The sequence below is a fragment of the Drosophila guanche genome, unplaced genomic scaffold (assembly GCF_900245975.1).
Source record: "Drosophila guanche unplaced genomic scaffold, DGUA_6, whole genome shotgun sequence".
Taxonomy (NCBI): Eukaryota; Metazoa; Arthropoda; class Insecta; order Diptera; family Drosophilidae; genus Drosophila; species Drosophila guanche.
In genome coordinates this window covers 54,391-75,580 of record NW_022995778.1, presented here as the reverse complement: position 1 = coordinate 75,580, position 21,190 = coordinate 54,391, and the positions used below count along the sequence as shown (strand labels likewise).

Genomic DNA, 21,190 nt, shown 5'->3' with positions numbered 1-21,190 from the left:
CCATCACGAACTGCGTCGCAAATTTGGTTGGCCTCACCGCTCCCATGGTCGCCGGCCACGTGATCCACCTGGTCCCCAGCATCGAGAACTGGCGCATTGTCTTCCACATTGCCGGCGGTGTTTACATCTTCAGTGCCACCTTCTATAATCTCTGCGCCAGTGGCAAGCCGCAGTGGTAAAGAACGACGAATAAGCGCCATGTAACCAACAACAAAAATAAACAATAATAAAAAAAGAAGATATCCCAAACGAGAAGAGACGTGTGAGACGCATCTTACGCGTCACAACTTTAATACCCGGCACTCAGACAACATCCGTACCTTAGCGGTTTTTTGTCAAATTGTACATCTTTTCTTCATCTGTCATCTACAACACTTCTCACGCCAACACGCTCCTTTAGCTCGGTCCCCTTTCCTAGAGCCACACACTGCAGAGTTCCGGCTGAGGCAGAGGCAGATGCACGGCAGGGTCAGGGGCCGCACACTGCGCGAAGCAGAGTGTGAATGAGATAATGTGCAATGGGGTGGGTTTAGCCACTGCAAATTAATTTCTTCATTGTGGCTTTAATAATGATCCAATCGGATCCCAATTTGGTGATCTGATAGATATGGTCATACCCTGCGGTCCTTCCTGTTCTTTTATCTTCAAAAAGTTTAGGTTTGGGAGGTTTTCGCGTAGGTTTGTAATACACTTGCTACAGTGTGAGCAAACAGAAGTCTGGATGCAAAATTTGGTGGCTCCAACTTGCATAGTCTCTGGTATCCAGGCGCTCAACAAGATGGAAGGACAGACGGACGGACAGACAGACATGGCTCAATCGACTCGGCTATTGACGCTGATCAAGAATATATTTACTTTATGGGGTCGGAAACGATTCCTTCTGTGCCGTACTCCCCACAAATGCAATATCCCCTATTTACTCTTCGAGTACCGGGTATACAAAAAACACTTCCCTATGAAAAACACACAAAAATTCCCCATCTAAGTAGGCTCCGACTTGTGAAGTTGTTAAGGTCGTAGGCAGAGCCAGGATTTAGTTCATTCCAATTTTGTAACTCGTCGAGAACAGATCTAAATATTTATTTTGTTTTGCTTCGGAATTTTTGTGTGTAACTTTTGTTTTATTTTATTCAAAAATATCCACACGTTTCGCTTGTCATTGCATTAGTTTTCATTTGAGTCGAGAGGCAAAAGGCAAGAAATAAAGATGAGCAATAAGATCGGGAAAAATAAAGGAAGTCGAGGGCAAGTCGAGGACATTGAGATGGCCGAGCAAGTGGCAACCCAAAGGTAAGAGAAACAAATATCAATCAAATTCCGGAAAGCATATTCAGACAAAATGGAACATTCTAGCAGCACAGACGAGTTCGAACCCCTCGACTACGTGGCACAGCCAAATGGAAGCCTGCAAACACACCAGGATGCAGAGGGAGAGAAAAGGTACAGTTGGTAATTACATTTAAAGAATATATTTCCAAATCCTCCTATTAAATGCAGTAAAAGATCATCCATGGATTGCAAAATTATCCACAATTTTCTTGCTAAAACTATTGGGTGTGACATTTGTTGTCTTTGACATTTTGTGCAAAGGCAAACTAGATCGGAATTGTGATATGAAAAGACAACCATGCCAGTTTCTGCACTTAATTTGATTGATATTTCGCGGTGTATCGAGGGAATGCATAAAACATATCCTAAAGATCTTTTCTTACCATTTTACAGCTCTTTGCCAGCAGTTCCATCTGAGATGACCGGACATNTGTGTTTGCAGGCTTCCATTTGGCTGTGCCACGTAGTCGAGGGGTTCGAACTCGTCTGTGCTGCTAGAATGTTCCATTTTGTCTGAATATGCTTTCCGGAATTTGATTGATATTTGTTTCTCTTACCTTTGGGTTGCCACTTGCTCGGCCATCTCAATGTCCTCGACTTGCCCTCGACTTGCTTTATTTTTCCCGATCCTATTGCTCATCTTGATTTCTTGCCTTTTGCTTCGCGACTCAAATGAAAACTAATGACAAGCGAACGTGTGGATATTTTTGAATAAAATAAAACAAAAGTTACACACAAAAAATCCGAAGCAAAACAAAATAAATATTTAGATCTGTTCTCGACGAGTTACAAAATTGGAATGAACTGAATCCTGGCTTTGCCAACAATATCACAAGTCGGAGCCTACTTAGATGGGGAATTTTTGTGTGTTTTTCATAAGGAAGTGATTTTTTTGTATACCCTTTAGTCGAAGAGTAAATAGGGGATATTGCATTTGTGGGGAGTAACGGATGTTTGTAACGCACAGAAGGAAACGTTTCCGACCTTACAAAGTATATCTATTCTTGATCAGCATCAATAGCCGAGAAGATTTAGCCATGTCTGTCTGTCCGTCCGTCTGTCCTTCCATCTTGTTGAGCGCCTGGATACCAGAGACTATGCAAGTTGGAGCCACCAAATTTTGCATCCAGACTTCTATTTGCTCACACTGTAGCAAGTGTATTACAAACCTACGCGAAAACCTCCCAAACCTAAACTTTTTGAAGATAAAAGAACAGGAAGGACCGCAGGGAATGACAATATCTATCAGATCACCAAATTGGGATCCGATTGGATCATTATTAAAGCCACAATGAAGAAATTAATTTGCAGTGGCATTCTCTCATTCACACTCTGCTTCGCGCAGTGTGCGGCCCTTGACCCTGCCGTTCCTCTGCCTCTGCCTCAGCCGGGACTCTGCAGTGTGTGGCTCTAGGAAAGGGGACCGAGCTAAAGGAGCGTGTTGGCGTGAGAAGTGTTGTAGATGACAGATGAAGAAAAGATGTACAATTTGACAAAAAACCGCTAAGGTACGGATGTTGTCTGAGTGCCGGGTATTAAAGTTGTGACGCGTAAGATGCGTCTCACACGTCTCTTCTCGTTTGGGATAACTTCTTTTTTTATTATTGTTTATTTTTGTTGTTGGTTACATGGCGCTTATTCGTCGTTCTTTACCACTGCGGCTTGCCACTGGCGCAGAGATTATAGAAGGTGGCACTGAAGATGTAAACACCGCCGGCAATGTGGAAGACAATGCGCCAGTTCTCGATGCTGGGGACCAGGTGGATCACGTGGCCGGCGACCATGGGAGCGGTGAGGCCAACCAAATTTGCGACGCAGTTCGTGATGGAGATGAGGAGGCCGGCAAAGCGGGGCGACAGATCCAAATGGTTGATCTTGAAGCCCGAGTAGATGGCCCCATTGAGCCCGAGGCCCAGCACGAACACGGCGCTGGTGAGGACGAGGCTGTGCTGGAGGTAACCCACCACAATGAGGGCCACTGCCGGTCCGTACTGCCCGAGGCTGTTCATGATCTTCCGCGTGGTCGTAATGGAGAGGCGACGGCGAATGAGTCGATCCGCCACAATGGAAAATACGATGGCCATCACCCACATGGCCAGGTAGGGCAGCGATGAGAGCACACCGTTGGACTTGAGATCCACGCCGAGGATGCGGTCCATGTAGGTCGGGAGCATGGTCATCAGTGTCTCGTAGCCATAGTTCTGCCCGGCATGGGCCACCATGATGGCCCAGAAGAAGCGCGACCTGGCGAAGGCCAGGAACGGGGTGCGACCAGTGTCCTCTGGCTGGGCCTCCCAGATGCTGTCATCGATGTACTTGCACTCCGTCTGGCTGATCCCCTTGCACGACTTCGGACTCTCGTGCACCAGCCAGAACAGCGAACAAAATTGGTCGAAGGGCGGAAAAATGCTGTCCACGCCTTTTACCTGGCAGACCGAGCTGCTCTTCTTACCCTCAGACTTTTGGGCGGAGATAATATGAGAGGAATATGAACCATTAGCTCATTAGCTGCGATCCCACACCAAGAGGTGTGCCGACTCCTGTGGCTAGAATTTGTTGAAATGGTAAGTGTCTGTCACATAAAATTATACCCATGAGTGTAACAGTGGCAGTACTCAGTTTTCAAAAATTGATAGACAAAAAAAAACCACTTCCTTATGAAAAACACACAAAAATTCCCCATCTAAGTAGGCTCCGACTTGTGATATTGTTGGGGTCGTAGGCAAAGCCAGGATTTAGTTCATTCCAATTTTGTAACTCGTCGAGAACAGATCTAAATATTTATTTTGTTTTGCTTCGGATTTTTTGTGTGTAACTTTTGTTTTATTTTATTCAAAAATATCCACACGTTCGCTTGTCATTAGTTTTCATTTGAGTCGCGAAGCAAAAGGCAAGAAATCAAGATGAGCAATAAGATCGGGAAAAATAAAGGAAATCGAGGGCAAGTCGAGGACATTGAGATGGCCGAGCAAGTGGCAACCCAAAGGTAAGAGAAACAAATATCAATCAAATTCCGGAAAGCATATTCAGACAAAATGGAACATTCTAGCAGCACAGACGAGTTCGAACCCCTCGACTACGTGGCACAGCCAAATGGAAGCCTGCAAACACACCAGGATGCAGAGGGAGAGAAAAGGTACAGTTGGTAATTACATTTAAAGAATATATTTCCAAATCCTCCTATTAAATGCAGTAAAAGATTAATCAACATTTGTTGTCTTTGACATTTTGTGCAAAGGCAAACTAGATCGGAATTGTGATATGAAAAGATAACCATGCCAAACAGTTTCTGCACTTAATTTGATTGATATTTCGCGGTGTATCGCGGTGTATGCATAAAACATATCCTAAAGATCTTTTCTTACCATTTTACAGCTCTTTGCCAGCAGTTCCATCTGAGATGACCGGACATATTCCAACATCTGAGGAAATCCTTCAGATGGCAAAGAACGTCGAACCGGGTCGGCTCGATCTGGATCGGCCCGGCCCCACATCCTCTTACAAGAGACCCACAACCCATTACAAGAGACCCACAACCCCTTACAAGAGACCCACAACACCAAAACACTCCACACAGCCAAAACCGGCACAACCGGATGTGCCGCCTGAAGTAGAACAAGTCAATGCTCTGCAGAATAAATTGCCAGAGACCTCCCAGCAATTGGTTCCATACTCGCAGAAGCTGCCGAAAGAGCAGACAAGAGCAGTTGCAGTTGCCTCGGAGGAGGAGGAGCAGGTCTTGAACGTGGAAGAGCAACGGCAGCCTGCAGACATTGGAGATGTGCAGCCCAAGCCACAAGATGAAGCCGAGTGCCAGCAGTGGCTGCAGCAGACTAGCCAAATCCTGACATCCCAGTACAAGTCTCTGCTGAGGGAAGACCGATACCAAGTGGGCATTGGTTTCGAGGATGAAATTGAAAAGGAATCGACCTTGCAAGAAAATGGCTCCCAGCGGAGCCACCCCTCAATGCTGGACACTTTCGAGGACATTTGCGAGGAAACCACAAGCGAGCATCGCGATCCGCAGGCCAAAACATTGCGCAGCAAATGGGTTGAGCGATTTGGCGAGGGTTCGCGTCGAAACCTGTGCCGCAAGCTGGACACAAAACTTCCGACGGCCCGCTCACAGTTACTGCTCAGGTTTAATATAATGTCGCAACGGAAAAGGAAGACCTTGGAAACCCTGACCTTTCGGATTGAATTGAAGTATTCCAGACATTTTTGCACGCTGCACTTGAACCAGACAATCGATCTCAAGTCGGCGGCCAGCAAACTGCAACGATTCGGCAGCCTCTACAAGAATCACATCGATGTCCTGCAAAAGTACCAGAATCATCACCAGTACTCGGAGCTATGTCGGATATCGTGGCTCTGGCCAAATGGCACCCTAACTACCATCAATGGCTGTCACGAAGACAAAAGAGATTTGATCGATGTGCAGGAGAAACTACTGGCCCCCATATTGAATGTTCCCCACTTTAAAGCGGCTCCAGGGCACAACGCGCAGTACCTGCGCTTGCGGTCCACGGCCAATTTTGGCTTCAATATCGATCTAAAGAAGTTCGGCGAACGCTATGTGCTGTCCACCCACACGTGCCGCGATTATGTCTCTTCGCAGTATGTGTATTATGTGACCAGTGAAATACCAGGCGTGGTGGCGAAGCTGCATGACCATGGGCATGTCTACGTGTATGCCATGACCATCCAGGAGGCGGACAACTTGTTGATAGGACTATACCGCCTGATCTGCAATCACCGCATCATCGAGTGAATGCTGAGCCCACAGAGGACACGTAAAGGGAGAATATGTGTGGGAACTACCTGGAGCACCTACCAACCACAACGCTTAATGAGCCCACAAGAAGGAAAAACACTCCAAATAACACAGATAAATGCAGACACAAGCAACAGAAACTGATGCAGATGCAGATAGAAATACAACCATTCAGAATATATGTATCCCTTGTGTATATCCCTTTTGCTATCAGTGCTCGTGCGCTAGGAAACCTAATAAAAAGTCATAGAATTAGTAGTTCTAGTTTGCCTAGTGGACTTTTCTTTGGCACGAATAATCGGCTGTTGTCTTCGCATCCGTTTAGTTTGTCTACTGAATAACTAATAAATTGAAACCACAGTGTGGGATCGGGATCGGGATCGGGAACGGGAACACTCTGGTAAATGCGACTTTTCCTATAGGGTTCATTGGGGTCTGGATATGTGGCTTCAATTGAATGGCATGCCAAGTGGTGGAAGAGTAGCAGTAGGAGACCGTGGCTCGTTTGGGGATTTGGCCAATCAAGGGGAATCAATTTGCTGTGGCCGCGCCGCGATGTGTGGCGATTGTGTCCAATGGCGAAATGTTAATTAAAGCCCCTGAAATACGTGTTTAATAATTGTTTTAATAACTTTAGCTATTTTTGTTGCTACTGATGCATGCCAAGCAAGGCACACACACACAGCCAGACACAAAAATGGTGAAAAATGGCAAATGGAAATGAAAATTTGATTTGTCTGCATTTTAATGAGTTGTGCCCACGGCAAAACTTCATAATTATGCGAGTGTGAAAATAAAAAACAAAAGCTTGTAACCAATTGATTGGCGGGCACTGGGTGGGATCGCAGATGTGGCACAGCTGCCGCGGGGGGTGGAGCACTTCCTGCGGCTCGCCTAATTGGAGCATTCATTTAACCGCGGAAGGGAGCGACGCGGATCATTAAAGCTAAACTAAAACGGACTCTATATGGAAAAAATAGCAAATTGCTTTTACCCTGAGCACACACGTGGCAGTGCATGCATCCACCACATGTGTCTGTGTGTTTGTGTGTGTGTTTGTGCTGCATCATCAAATATTTTGCCATGCTCCTTTTTGCTGGCTTAGGATGCCCAGCATGCAAATTAGCCAAAAACGCTAAATGGCTAATTCAATTAAAATTCCATGGCAAATAATAAAAATTAAACAAGCTGTGGGGGTGGCGGCACATATATTTATGTGGGCGTGTCTGGAAGTAAATCAACACGAACCCAACAACAAATCTCCCAGCGAACCCAACCAATGAAGTTTATGCTTTTTAATTCAAAATGTTTCGAGCACTCAGCAGCTGCCAAGGAGGTGTGGGAGGTGTGGGCATAATCGACACATCAATACCCTCGACGCGGACAGTCCACGGACAGTCTCCGACTTCTAGGTCATATTTAATGCCAGTCCTCTGCCAGTTTCTCCTCTCAGTTGAAGCTTGCGTAGAGTGTGCATACCCAGCCGCTACCCTCGCATGATGTGCGCCGGAAAACCGCATTATGCGCAGGTCTGACCCAGGTGCGCATTTGGCTATTTAAAAATTGGTCAGCGGTCATAAATTTCACCCGAACAGAGTGTAGGTGTAGATGTAGCTGTTCTGTGTGTCTGTTCTAAATGAAATCAAGCATGGCCTGATGAATGGGCGATGGGTGGCTGGTGGGTTGCAGCTTCCGGTCAATGTTACCATGTCCATGTCCATGTCCATGTCGGCGTCCGTGCTTATGTTCATGTTTCTGCTTCTGTTTCTGTTTCCGTACTGCTGCCATTGCAGTTTAATGCGTTTTTAAAGCGTACGAAAATTATGTGCCATGCCCCAGAGCATGGGAATGCGGGAAGGACCAGGTCGGGTGTGGCCCGGTCTAGTTTTAAGCCGAAACATATAAAATAATTTATGGCAAATTATAAATATACATCTACATGCACCCATACACACACACATATATAAATTAGTGTCTGTGTGTGTGTGTGTGTGGGTGTGTGCGCGTTGCCGATTCTTGCGCGAGCGATGTGGAAAAATGGAAAATGGTTTTGCATTCAATGAATTTTATTGGCATATAATCCGCCTAGAATGAATAAATAATCAAAAGTGAAAAGAGCTTACAATGAACCATAAAGAACTGATCGCTGTTTCATCCAGATTTCGCGATTATTTAAGGCGGATTTCAGAATGCCAACAAAAACACCAAACACGCAGCATTTTAAGCGAGTAAAACCAATCGAATGCATTTCCAGCAATTAAAATATCCAACACATTGTATTCACAGCTGCGGCGTTTAAAGTAGCACCATGAAAATAATTTTTTTCTTGAGATATTTTGTTAAAACAATGGTTCCAATGAGCGTTTTTAAAACTATTATATCAACTTTGAGGCTTAATTCAACTTATCCAAGAGAAATGGTATGCTTTGACGGCTTTAGTTGGAAATATTTGGAAGGAAAAGGAATTATTCCGGTAGCTCAAAAAACTTCAAATTTATAAGAAATTTACTCAATTTATCATTACTATAGTTTACTTTAATTCTATTCAAAGGTTAATAATTTGTTTTAAAGCTTTTGGCAGCAAAAAAAAAAAAGACTGAGAGTCCTGTCATAAAATGTAACCTTATTTTCGAGTTTTTCCTGGAGGACTCATCCACAAATATGGCAAAACCCCCCAATGTCAAACTCTTTCTTTGATTTCGTATTAGAAACGTATTCTTTAACTGTTCCCCCATGGTTCCCTATGGTTCATATCTGGGGACTGAGCAAGAGAAAACATTGCATAAAAGTCACAGTTTTAAAACCCCTGAGAGCTCTCTATCTGGTCTGTTTTGGGTCATTTCCCTGATAAAAAGACACAACTCAACGGCATTTTCTATTGCATATAAGGCAGCATTATTGTTTTATTTTATAATAACAAAGACATGTTGTTCATCATCGATTCCAGCACGGGTACTTTACATACCATGATTCCTGTCTCAGCATTATTATTATACCCGGTACTCGAAGAGGGTATATTGGGTATATTGTATTTATGCACAAAGTGAATGTACATATGTAACGCACAGAAGGAAACGTTTTCGACCCCATAAAGTATATATATTCTTGTGTAGTATGTGCATATATTGAGGGTACACTGTACCAAAAAAGTTAGCATAAATATATTGCAAAACCATTTCGAGTGACCGTGTAATATGATCGCCACTTATGAGCTAATCTAAGTCAACAGTCACGCGCTGACCACTTGTAACACGATTATGCCTACAAGACAAAATATGTATGAAGCCTCTCCGCTGCTGGCGTAACCGGCAGCGCAGCTGTGCGGCTTAGCTATAAGAATATATTCAATAAAATATTCAGAAAACAAAAGTCAAACGGCACAGAATCTTTTTTTAGACTGCACCCATTACTGTCTGTCTGTCCGTCCGTCTTGTTGAGCGCCTGGATATCAGAGACTATGCAAGCTGGAGCCACCAAATGTTGCATCCAGATTTCTGTATGCTCACACTGTTACAAGTGTAATTCAAAAAGGAGCCCCGCCCCCTTCTGCCCTCGCAGAAGGGCGAAAACCTAACAAATCTAAAATTTTGAAGGACCATATCCATCAGATAACCGAATTGGGATCCGATTGGATCATTATTATAGCCAGAATGAAGGAATTAATTTGCAGTGGCTAAACCCATCCCGTCCCGCATTTTGTTTTTCTTTTTTGCACATTCTCTCATTCACTCTCATTCTAGGGAAGGGGTCGTGCCAAAATTGTGAGAATTTATGTAGATGTTGATGACAGATGAAGAAAAAATGTAAAATTTGACAAAACACCGCTAAGGTACAGATGTAGTACTGAGTGCCGGGTATAAAAGTTGTGACGAGAAAGAAGCGTCTCACACGTCCCTTCTCGTGAGATATAAATATGTGTCAAAGGGTTGTGTTTTTCATTTGGTAGTCGTTTTACATAAGATCTAAAGTTTTTGCAAAAAAAAAAAATTTGTCACCCTCCGTATCACAGGATCCATATTCATATTTGTTTGGGCCAACTCGTGTTTTTTCTACCTTGTATTTACTTTGAAAGACTACAGACTTCGAAACTTAATTTTTATTCTTTGAAGCAAGATCTAGCTTTGCTTATCTTTGAAATTTTTTTAGGATCCCTTTTAACTTTTGTGGACGGCTTAAAAGGACCCCTCTTGCGCTCAGGAAGCAGCATTTTCAACCGAAATGTGGATATTGCGCCAATTCTTTTACGAGTTTCTTGTTGGATACATGTTTTAAAGCAATACGAATCATTTTAAATGAGGAACCATTTTGGCTTTTTTCTTCCCTAAAGTGCTTTCGACGACCCAAAACAACTAATATTTTGTACCTATCTGTTTACAAACGACTTCATCTATCGATTATTATATCAATTAAAAACATAATATATCAAAAAGCTCGGAAAAGTAAAAGTTTACATAAAATACAAATGTTGGTACTATTTTTTTTGTCGTTCAATTTCGCTTCTTCTTCGAAAAATTGCCTCAAAAGTTGTAAGGATACTTCTCTCAGATAGGAGACATCTCAACCTACTCTATATTACTGCAAAGTGCAACAAATGTTGTATTTTGTTTGTTTTTTGAATCATTAAAGACTGTTGTATCACACGGTGCTATTATTTTCGCCGCAACTGTACATTGTACTGAGTACCGGGTATACAAGTTGTGACGCTTAAGAAGCGTCTCGCACGTCCCTTTTCGTCTTTATATGAAGTTTGGCAGAAATTTGTTGTTTTTGTATTGCTGGATACCAGCCTATAATCTGCAAAATTACGTTGAGATCTCCAACACAGATTGACATTGTTTTTGCTTTAGCCTAGTACTCAGATCTTTGAGATCTCAACTCAGATTTTTGAAAATGTGTGAAGATTGAATAAAAGGTTAATAAAAGAATGAATGCAAAATGGATTTAGTGAGACTGGCGGCTCTTGCATGATCGGAGGAGGAGGACAATCAACGAAATAAGCGACGACAACTTTGATTAAAACCATATCTGCAGGAAAGAAACCAGGAGGGTCGTTGTCTATACATTTGAGTATTGTATATCCTATAAATATGTGTTCATTTATGGAAACCCATGAAACGATACCCTTGCATATTCCGCAGTTTGAAAATATGACAGAGAATTTGCATATGGCTGGGAATAACATCTGCAGATTTCTTTGATTGGTGGAGCAGCAAGGCCGTGACAAGGAATATTTGCGCCCGTTGCAAAGTTGTAAAACGGCGCCTCACGGCACCCTTCCTATTCAACATTGGATCGTTTCGAGCCCAGATTGTCGCCATCGCCCCTTGGCATGACCTTGTGGAGTAGTACTTGGTCCCAAAAAGAAAACGACTTAAAACATTTTGTTAACAGCCCAGCCGGGTCTGTGTCTTGGCAACATGAAGATACTAGCGTTCAAATAAGTTAAACATATTAGAAAGGCAAATAAATTCAGTATAATCTTTTTGATCTACAATAATTGTTTCCCTTTTTTGCCGTTTGATGGCCTTAATCTCGTTTAGAAGCACGGTGGTAATTTATCTTTCAACTTCAGCTGCATTGTTGCCTCCATTTGATTGAGACTTTACTCTCTGTTTGCTGGGTACCGTCTCGGAAATTAAAGCAAATATTTATTTTTCGAGCTGCTAGCAACATACCAACGAATACCACACAAATACTGTCGATTCCACAAAATAGCATCGTCTGACTTTTTAGATTTTTTCCGCTTGGTTTTTTTGCCTGGCGTAAAGCCGCTAGAAAGTAGCTTGTGCGCACCAAATTTTTGTATCGGTTCCATACGAATATCATCCCTGATTTTTTTTGCGACCCATTTTTTCATTTTTTTATGTTTCTGGTAGCCTGAGATGTTCAACATTTTTCTTTTCGCTATGGTGGAGCATTTTGGAACTGATATTTTAGATATGTTTGGATCATTGCTTTTATTTTTGAAGATTTTTACAGCACTGCGCCGGGAATATCCCCCAAAATCTTATGGTTTAGGAAAGCTAAAGGGAAAGCGGAAGGGAGTGCCATATGGATACATCATGGAGTTGTAAGTTGCGCTAGCGGCCATCGTGGGAAATGGAATCGCTTGTGGTGGTAAATTTGTGGCAGTCTGCGGTTTTGTCTGCTCTGTATTCCGTTTTCGCTTTTGCTTCCAGACGGGTACTGGTTCAGAATCTTCGCTATCGCCGTCGCCTGCCTCCTCATCGTCGTCGTCCTCGTCATCATCGGCGGCCTCCAGCTTCATTTTCTTCTGTGGCGTTTTCTTGGTCTTCTTGGGAGTCTTTTTCTCCTTCTTCGACTTGCCAGGCGCGGACGAGAGTGTGGTGGTTGACAGTGCTGGCACGGCAAAGCGTTGCTGCTCCACATTGAACATGGCCTTCTGCTGCATGGCCATCTGCTCCCAATATGACTGCAGAGCATCGTTCATGTTCGGTGGCTTTGGACAGTCCTTGAGGCTATGATACTGGGCCGAGCACTTAATGCAGATCATCTGGCGCTCGAAGGATGTGTGGGAAATAAAAACGCATTGTTTTACTCTAAACAAAGACATTGATTTCGTCCTCTTTAACGAATGGAAGAACAGCGTTTAACGTGTCGCTAACAGCCCAAAATCGAACCATTTACTTTTGCTGGATTTCTGCTGCTCAACCCCGTCCTCGTCCGCCTCACTGCTCTCCTCATCGGTATCGGTTATAGTGTAGTGACGCTCCAGAGGGCCCAGGCCAATGACATCCTCCTGGGACAGCCTTTTCTTGTCGCTGCTCTCCGCTGGCTTTTCAAGAGGCTTCGGTGCAGCTTGAGCGTCTTTCTTCTCCTTCTCGATGTTAACGCCAACAAATGGCACTGTCGATCGGTTTCGGTTCAATGACAGGCGGCTCTGCAGGTGCTTCTGCACGCCCACGGCCATGTCCACGTCCACGTCCACGTTCTTGATTCATATTGTATTGGTGTCCATTTCCGCGTGACAGACAGAACCTGTTGAAATGATCGCCACGGCCTCCTCGGGTGCGCATGTCTGGGTTTTGTGGGGTACCACTAAGTGGTTCGAGTTGGAATGTCCTTGTCCGTTTTGCAGCCTCTTAAAGTGCCAGAATGACAACATTCGTCTACCAAATGTCACCGGCGAACGTTTTGTGCTGCTTGGAGATGGTCGATGCCAACAAACTATCGATGGAATTTTCTATTGAAATATCGGGTGAAACGTTCATCTATCCCCAGCCCCTTTCCAATTTTCACTAACCACACAGCATAGATTCTTCTTATAGTACAACCGAAACGTCACCGCTCAATGTGCGTGGTGGAGTCCAGGCCACGGTATTAGAAAAAGAGTGACCATCAAAGTTGCGTACCAGAAATGTGCATAGATGGCGCCACCTTCGCAAAATCAGCTGTGAAACCCAGCGGCCATTACTGCACAGAATGTGCAGGGAAAAAGTACCAATTTTATTTCTGTTTTAAATATCTCATAAATTGAAAAATACGATTAACTAATCCAACTTTTCGGATGCATTTTATTCAGAACGGTTTTTACTACGTGTTTCGTACTGTGAACGGTCTCTAGTAGTTGGCGATGTATTCGTAATTGTATGTCAAAGTGAGGCCTTCAATATGTATCAGTTCGTAGTAAAAACTAATTTTTGAAAAAGTTTTTTTTATACGTATAGTTTTATACCCGGTACTCAGTACTACATCTGCACCTTAGCGGTGTCTTGTCAAATTTAACATTTTGTCCTCATCTGTCATCTACATCTACAAAACTTCTCACGCCAACACGCTCCTTTAGCTCGGCCCCGTTCCCTAGAAAAACAAACTGCAGACTCGCGGCAGAGGCAGAGGGCAAATATAAGCTGCGGGACGGGGTGGGTTAAAAGTCGGCAGAGGCGTCGGCAGGGGGAGGGCAGAGGCAGAGACCGAGTGAAGCAGAAGCAGAGTGTGAATGAGAGAAACTGAAAATTAAATTCTTCACTTTGGCTATAATAATGATCCAATCTGATAGATATGGCCATTCCCTACGGAATGGCGTTTTTAGTTTTTTTGTATCTTCAAAATTGTATTTTTGGGAGGTTTTCGACCTTTTGCGGCTTATTTTTGAAATACACTTGAACGAGTGTGAGCATACAGAAGTCTGGATGCAAAATTTTGTGGCTCTAGCTTTTATGGTTTCTGAGATCCAGGCGCTCAACAAGACGGACGGACGGACGGACAGACAGACGGACAGACAGACATGGCTCAATCGACTCGGCTATTGATGCTGATCAAGAATATATATACTTTATGGGGTCGGAAACGTTTCCTTCTGTGCCGTACTCCCCACAAATGCAATATCCCCTATTTACTCTTCGACTAAGGGTTATACAAAAAACCACTTCCTTATGAAAAACACACAAAAATTCCCCATCTAAGTAGGCTCCGGACTTGTGATATTGTTGGGGTCGTAGGCAAAGCCAGGATTCAGTTCATTCCAATTTTGTAACTCGTCGAGAACAGATCTAAATATTTATTTTGTTTTGCTTCGGAATTTTTGTTTTATTTTATTCAAAAATATCCGCACGTTTCGCTTGTCATTAGTTTTCATTTGAGTCGCGAAGCAAATAAAACAAGAAATCAAGATGAGCAATAAGATCGGGAAAAATAAAGGAAGTCGAGGGCAAGTCGAGGACATTGAGATGGCCGAGCAAGTGGCAACCCAAAGGTAAGAGAAACAAATATCAATCAAATTCCGGAAAGCATATTCAGACAAAATGGAACATTCTAGCAGCACAGACGAGTTCGAACCCCTCGACTACGTGGCACAGCCAAATGGANTAAATACTATCAACACATGCAACAGCTGGTCAGTCGATACTATCGATGGTTGAAAAAGCCGAAAATCGGTTGTTTCGGTTCACTATCGATAGTATGGACTTTCAAGATTGTTTAAAGACAAAATTGCATCTATTTTTATTAATGAATATTAAAATCATAGACAGACATGTTCTTGCCTTTTCGATCTATTGATCTAAAAACATTCCCGGCATCTATTATCTGCAAAATTACGTTGAGATCTCCGACACAGATTGACATTGTTTTTGCTTCGACTGGAGCCTGAGATGTTCAACATTTTTCTTTTCGCTATGGTGGAGCATTTTGGAACTGATATTTCAGATATGTTTGGATCATTGCTTTTATTTTTGAAGATTTTTACATCTTCATTTTCTTCTGTGGCGTTTTCTTGGTCTTCTTGGGAGTCTTTTTCTCCTTCTTCGACTTGCCAGGCGCGGACGAGAGTGTGGTGGTTGACAGTGCTGGCACGGCAAAGCGTTGCTGCTCCACATTGAACATGGCCTTCTGCTGCATGGCCATCTGCTCCCAATATGACTGCAGAGCAACGTTCATGTTCGGTGGCTTTGGACAGTCCTTGAGGCTATGATACTGGGCCGAGCACTTAATGCAGATCATCTGGCGCTCGAAGGATGTGTGGGAAATAAAAACGCAAACAAAATGAGATTTGTTTCTGTAACTAAAGCAGGAGAAATTGCTTACCTTCTTGTCGCAAATTGCACAGCGATTGTCGGGTTTTAGCTTGGTTTTACTTTTGCTGGATTTCTGCTGCTCAACCCCGTCCTCGTCCGCCTCACTGCTCTCCTCATCGGTATCGGTTATAGTGTNCTCAGGTTTAATATAATGTCGCAACGGAAAAGGAAGACCTTGGAAACCCTGACCTTTCGGATTGAATTGAAGTATTCCAGACATTTTTGCACGCTGCACTTGAACCAGACAATCGATCTCAAGTCGGCGGCCAGCAAACTGCAACGATTCGGCAGCCTCTACAAGAATCACATCGATGTCCTGCAAAAGTACCAGAATCATCACCAGTACTCGGAGCTATGTCGGATATCGTGGCTCTGGCCAAATGGCACCCTAACTACCATCAATGGCTGTCACGAAGACAAAAGAGATTTGATCGATGTGCAGGAGAAACTACTGGCCCCCATATTGAATGTTCCCCACTTTAAAGCGGCTCCAGGGCACAACGCGCAGTACCTGCGCTTGCGGTCCACGGCCAATTTTGGCTTCAATATCGATCTAAAGAAGTTCGGCGAACGCTATGTGCTGTCCACCCAGACGTGCCGCGATTATGTCTCTTCGCAGTATGTGTATTATGTGACCAGTGAAATACCAGGCGTGGTGGCGAAGCTGCATGACCATGGGCGTGTCTACGTGTATGCCATGACCATCCAGGAGGCGGACAACTTGTTGATAGGACTATACCGCCTGATCTGCAATCACCGCATCATCGAGTGAATGCTGAGCCCACAGAGGACACGTAAAGGGAGAATATGTGTGGGAACTACCTGGAGCAGATACCAACCACAACGCTTAATGAGCCCACAAGAAGGAAAAACACTCCAAATAACACAGATAAATGCAGATACAAGCAACAGAAACTGATCCAGATGCAGATAGAAATACAACCATTCAGAATATATGTATCCCTTGTGTGTATCCCTTTTGCTATCAGTGCTCGTGCGCTAGGAAACCTAATAAAAAGTCATAGAATTAGTAGTTCTAGTTTGCCTAGTGGACTTTTCTTTGGCACGAATAATCGGCTGTTGTCTTCGCATCGGTTTAGTTTGTCTACTGAATAACTCATAAATTGAAACCACAGTGTGGGATCGGGATCGGGAACTGGAACACTCTGGTAAATGCGCCTTTTCCTCTAGGGTTCATTGGGGTCTGGATATGTGGCTTCAATTGAATGGCATCAAGTGGTGGAAGAGTAGCAGTAGGAGACCGTGGCTCGTTTGGGGATTTGGCCAATCAAGGGGAATCAATTTGCTGTGGCCGCGCCGCGATGTGTGGCGATTGTGTCCAATGGCGAAATGTTAATTAAAGCCCGACTTTATGCACAAATTATATTGTTTTAATAACTTTAGCTATTTTTGTTGCTACTGATGCATGCCAAGCAAGGCACACACACACAGCCAGACACAAAAATGGTGAAAAATGGCAAATGGAAATGAAAATTTGATTTGTCTGCATTTTAATGAGTTGTGCCCACGGCAAAACTTCATACTTATGCGAGTGTGAAAATAAAAAACAAAAGCTTGCAACCAATTGATTGGCGGGAACTGGGTGGGATCGCAGATGTGGCACAGCTGCCGCGGGGGGGTGGAGCACTTTCTGCTGCTCGCCTAATTGGAGCATTCATTTAACCGCGGAAGGGAGCGACGCGTGGCCACGGTGGCCAAGCCCTGCATTCCGCAAAATAACTTCCTTCAGCGGTGTGGCCAGCACCATTGGCGTCTGCTGCCAGGTCGGCCTGGACAAGACTAGTCTTTGCGGCCATTCAGTGTCACTTTGAGAATCGCATGATGGACGTGAGGGAGGAGCTGTTCGAGCTGGACCGCGAGTATCTGCTCCAACAAATAGCCCGTGGCATTCTCAGCTATGCGGCCAATCTGCTGAACTGATAATCAAGCGGCCGTTAGCGTGATGTGAGGTGAGGTCAGTGAGGTCATCACGGATCTGCAACAGACCATGCTCAAGCCAGTCGTCAATCCACGCGGCCTCAACCATCCTTCCAGGTGCGGCACAGAGTGGTTTGTCCTTTGTCTATCCTCAATTTCCAACGTTCTACATATGTTTTTGGAAAAACGTTTCTGTATACATTGTCCGTGTATAGAAAATAGTGACAGACTCACATGAAACCACGTGAAACGACCAGCGACCCACGAACCCAGGGTACACAACATTTGTATGTTTTGGCCAAATGGGAAACATAGGCAAACATTATAGGACACACTCCCCTCAACTTAACCAATAAGTACAACACAGTTTGAATCTAATAAATGTGTGCACTACACAAAATTATTTATGATAGTTGTGTACGTTGTCGACCAGTCAGCTATGATAGCTACCAACTTTTTCGGCTTTTAGCCAACAAAGCCAAGTGATAGCTATCATACCTGAAAGTTCTAACAAATTTCTGTTTTAACGTAGATAAAAATAATTACTTATAATTTTAGTATCTGTCTGTACAAGAACGGAAAAGCTAGATAACTAGATTGAACATTCCCGGCATCTATAATCTGCAAAATTACGTTGAGATCTCCGACACAGATTGACATTGTTTTTGCTTCGACTGGAGCCTGTGATGTTCAACATTTTTCTTTTCGCTATGGTGGAGCATTTTGGAACTGATATTTCAGATATGTTTGGATCATTGCTTTTATTTTTGAAGATTTTTACACCTTCATTTTCTTCTGTGGCGTTCTTCTTGGGAGTCTTTTTCTCCTTCTTCGACTTGCCAGGAGCGGACGAGAGTGTGGTGGTTGACAGTGCTGGCACGGCAAAGCGTTGCTGCTCCACATTGAACATGGCCTTCTGCTGCATGGCCATCTGCTCCCAATATGACTGCAGAGCAACGTTCATGTTCGGTGGCTTTGGACAGTCCTTGAGGCTATGATACTGGGCCGAGCAGTTAAAGGATGTGTGGGAAATAAAAACGCAAACAAAAACTCTAAACAAAGACATTGATTTCGTCCTCTTTAACGAATGGAAGAACAGCGTTTAACGTGTCGCTAACAGCCCAAAATCGAACCAAAATGAAAACGTGGATTTCTGCTGCTCAACCCCGTCCTCGTCCGCCTCACTGCTCTCCTCATCGGTATCGGTTATAGTGTAGTGACGCTCCAGAGGGCCCAGGCCAGTGACATTCTCCTGGGATAGGCTTTTCTTGTCGCTGCTCTCCGCTGGCTTTTCGAGAGGCTTCGGTGCAGCTTGAGCGTCTTTCTTCTCCTTCTCGATGTTAACGCCAACAAATGGCACTGTCGGTCGGTTTCGGTTCAATGACAGGCGGCTCTGCAGGTGCTTCTGCACGCCCACGGCCACGTCCACATCCACGTCCACGTCCACGTTCTTGATTCATATTGTATTGGTGTCCATTTCCGCGTGACAGACAGAACCTGTTGAAATGATCGCCACGGCCTCCTCGGGTGCGCATGTCTGGGTTTTGTGGGGTACCACTAAGTGGTTCGAGTTGGAATGTCCTTGTCCGTTTTGCAGCCTCTTAAAGTGCCAGAATGACAACATTCGTCTGGGCCAGGCCTGGGCCTGGGACCCCACATGTATTGCTCGTAAACGAAAATTCGTTTTGATGATTACAGCCGGTACTCGAAGAGGGTATATTGTATTTGTGCACAAAGTGAATGTATGTAACACACAGAAGGAAGCGTTTCCGACCCCATAAAGTATATATATTCTTTAGCCATGTCTGTCTGTCCGTCCGTCCGTCCGTCTGTCCGTCCGTCTTGTTGAGCGCCTGGATCTCAGAGATCATAAAAGCTAGGGCCACCAAATTTTGCATCCAGACTTCTGTATGCTCACACGGTTACAAGTGTATTGAGTGTATCGTAAAAATGAGCCACGCTTCCTACAATTTTGAAGATAAAGGAAAACTAAAAACGCCGTTTCGTAGAGAATAATCATATCTATCAGAACATCGAATTGGGATCCGATTGGTTCATTATTATAGCCAGAATGAAGAAATTCATTTTCAGTGGCTAAACCCACCCTGTCCAGCAGCTTTTGTTGATCTTTTCCCATTCTCTGCATCTGCCGAGACTCTGCTGTGTTTGGCTCTAGGGGAGGGGGGCGAGCTAACGGAGCGTGTTGGCGTGAGAAGTGATGTAGATGTAGATGACAGATGAAGAAAAAATGTGAAATTTGACAAATAACCGCTAAGGTACAGATATTTATGTAGTATTTAATATGAATGAGAGACAGTTTCCATTCCCCATTAACAGCTCTCGCAAATGTCGCATCGAAAATGTGCCAAAAAGCGGAACAAGCCATAGGCCACCTGCATCCACAAAGCGGAATGGGTGGGAGCTGAGGGGCAAATGCTAGCGGTTAATCGATGGATAAGCAGTGCGCTTTGCCTCAACGACAAGCAGTGCACTAGGCAGAGCAGCAAGTGCCAATCGAGTGGATGTTGTGCTGGCTCACTTTTTCGATTCACGACTCGTTCGAATGGCGCCCCACCCCCACGCTTCTCTCTGCCATTCTCTCTCTCTCTCTCTCTTGCTTTCCTTCGAGTGGCGCTTACGTCGGCCCGCTCTGACGATTAATTGGCGGTGTTGGTTGTTGGCGGGGGTGGTGGGTGGGATGGTTGAGTGGTAGCTTGGGCACACATGTTGGGTGTTGGCATAATATATGCATTCTTATTAACAATCTCGTCGCCATTGTAAGTCTCAACAACTTTTGGGAGAACCGCACAGGCAAACAGCCCAACAGCCACCCACACAAGCACCCTTCACCCAGCTCTATGGCAGCTTCATTTGGATGTGTAAACGTGTTATTTATTTCCCGCCGCCCCTCACCGCACAGCATACCCCACAGGCATGGTCCATGGCTCATGCTCTTGCAAAGAGAACAAAAAAAAAAGAATAAAGAAAACTGAATGTTGCCTTTTAAGTGGCAATAAATCAAATTGTCCTGCTTCCTTGCCCTTTGGGGATCGCTGCCTGTGATGGCAAGAGAGAGAGAGAGAGAGAGAGAGAGAGGGAGAGTGAGAGCGGGACTGTGTTAAAAGGGCGTCAGAGGGAGGCGTGGCAGTCAGTCAGAGTGAGCTGATGGCAACTTACTTTCATATTTGACTTAGTCATAAAAGGCGAAAGCGATTCCCTTTCAAGCCAGCGACTAGTCAAAGGAGGAATCAGCCAAGGAGCTGTAAGCCACAAGCGAGGACCAGGACCAAGCCATAACAAATCCACATACCTATGTATGAGTGTATGTGTGTGCATCAGCGTCAGCGTCGCGGCTTTCTGAGCTCCGCTGTTTGTTTAGCGTTCCATAAGCTCTTAAGCTCATTTTGGTTGCGTTTTATTTGTAACTTGAGGCACCCGATATACGCACACACACGAGCAATCTTACTCTGGCAGAAAAGTTGCCTTTATTTATTTAAAATGAAACTGCCAAGAAGCTGAAATATTGAGTCAAACAATTGCAAGACGACAGCTGCAACTTCAGCTGCAACATTTTAATGGAGAATCAGCGAAATCGAGAGAGCTGTGGCAGCGA

At 44.3% G+C, this 21,190-nt stretch overlaps 3 protein-coding genes across 4 annotated transcripts in view; 2 read left to right on the top strand and 1 right to left on the bottom strand.

Annotated features, from left to right (window-relative positions):
* The window catches only part of LOC117591379 (putative inorganic phosphate cotransporter), a 3,806-nt gene extending 2,060 nt beyond the window's left edge, over positions 1-1,746 (top strand). The window contains exon 2 of the mRNA XM_034284623.1: positions 1,723-1,746. Coding sequence (XP_034140514.1) covers positions 1,723-1,746 — 24 coding nt within the window. The remainder of the gene's footprint in view (positions 1-1,722) is intronic.
* A 1,220-nt stretch (positions 1,747-2,966) lies between these two features.
* LOC117591378 (putative inorganic phosphate cotransporter) lies at positions 2,967-3,924 on the bottom strand. The gene is made up of 2 exons (XM_034284622.1): positions 3,850-3,924; positions 2,967-3,788 (listed from the first exon to the last, which is right to left on the bottom strand). Exons 1-2 carry the CDS (start codon positions 3,922-3,924, stop codon positions 2,979-2,981), a joined length of 885 nt encoding a protein of 294 aa, XP_034140513.1. The 3' UTR covers positions 2,967-2,978.
* Positions 3,925-4,172: 248 nt separating this feature from the next.
* LOC117591389 lies at positions 4,173-16,641 on the top strand. Of its 2 annotated transcripts, XM_034284634.1 has the most exons (4): positions 4,173-4,315; positions 4,379-4,465; positions 4,705-5,469; positions 15,781-16,641. In XM_034284634.1, exons 1-4 carry the CDS (start codon positions 4,233-4,235, stop codon positions 16,409-16,411), a joined length of 1,566 nt encoding a protein of 521 aa, XP_034140525.1. In that variant the 5' UTR covers positions 4,173-4,232; the 3' UTR covers positions 16,412-16,641. The 2 variants fall into 2 exon arrangements, with proteins under 2 accessions (XP_034140525.1, XP_034140526.1); XM_034284635.1 differs by lacking the exon at positions 15,781-16,641 and having other exon boundaries at positions 4,382-4,465; positions 4,705-6,315.
* Positions 16,642-21,190: the final 4,549 nt, after the last annotated feature.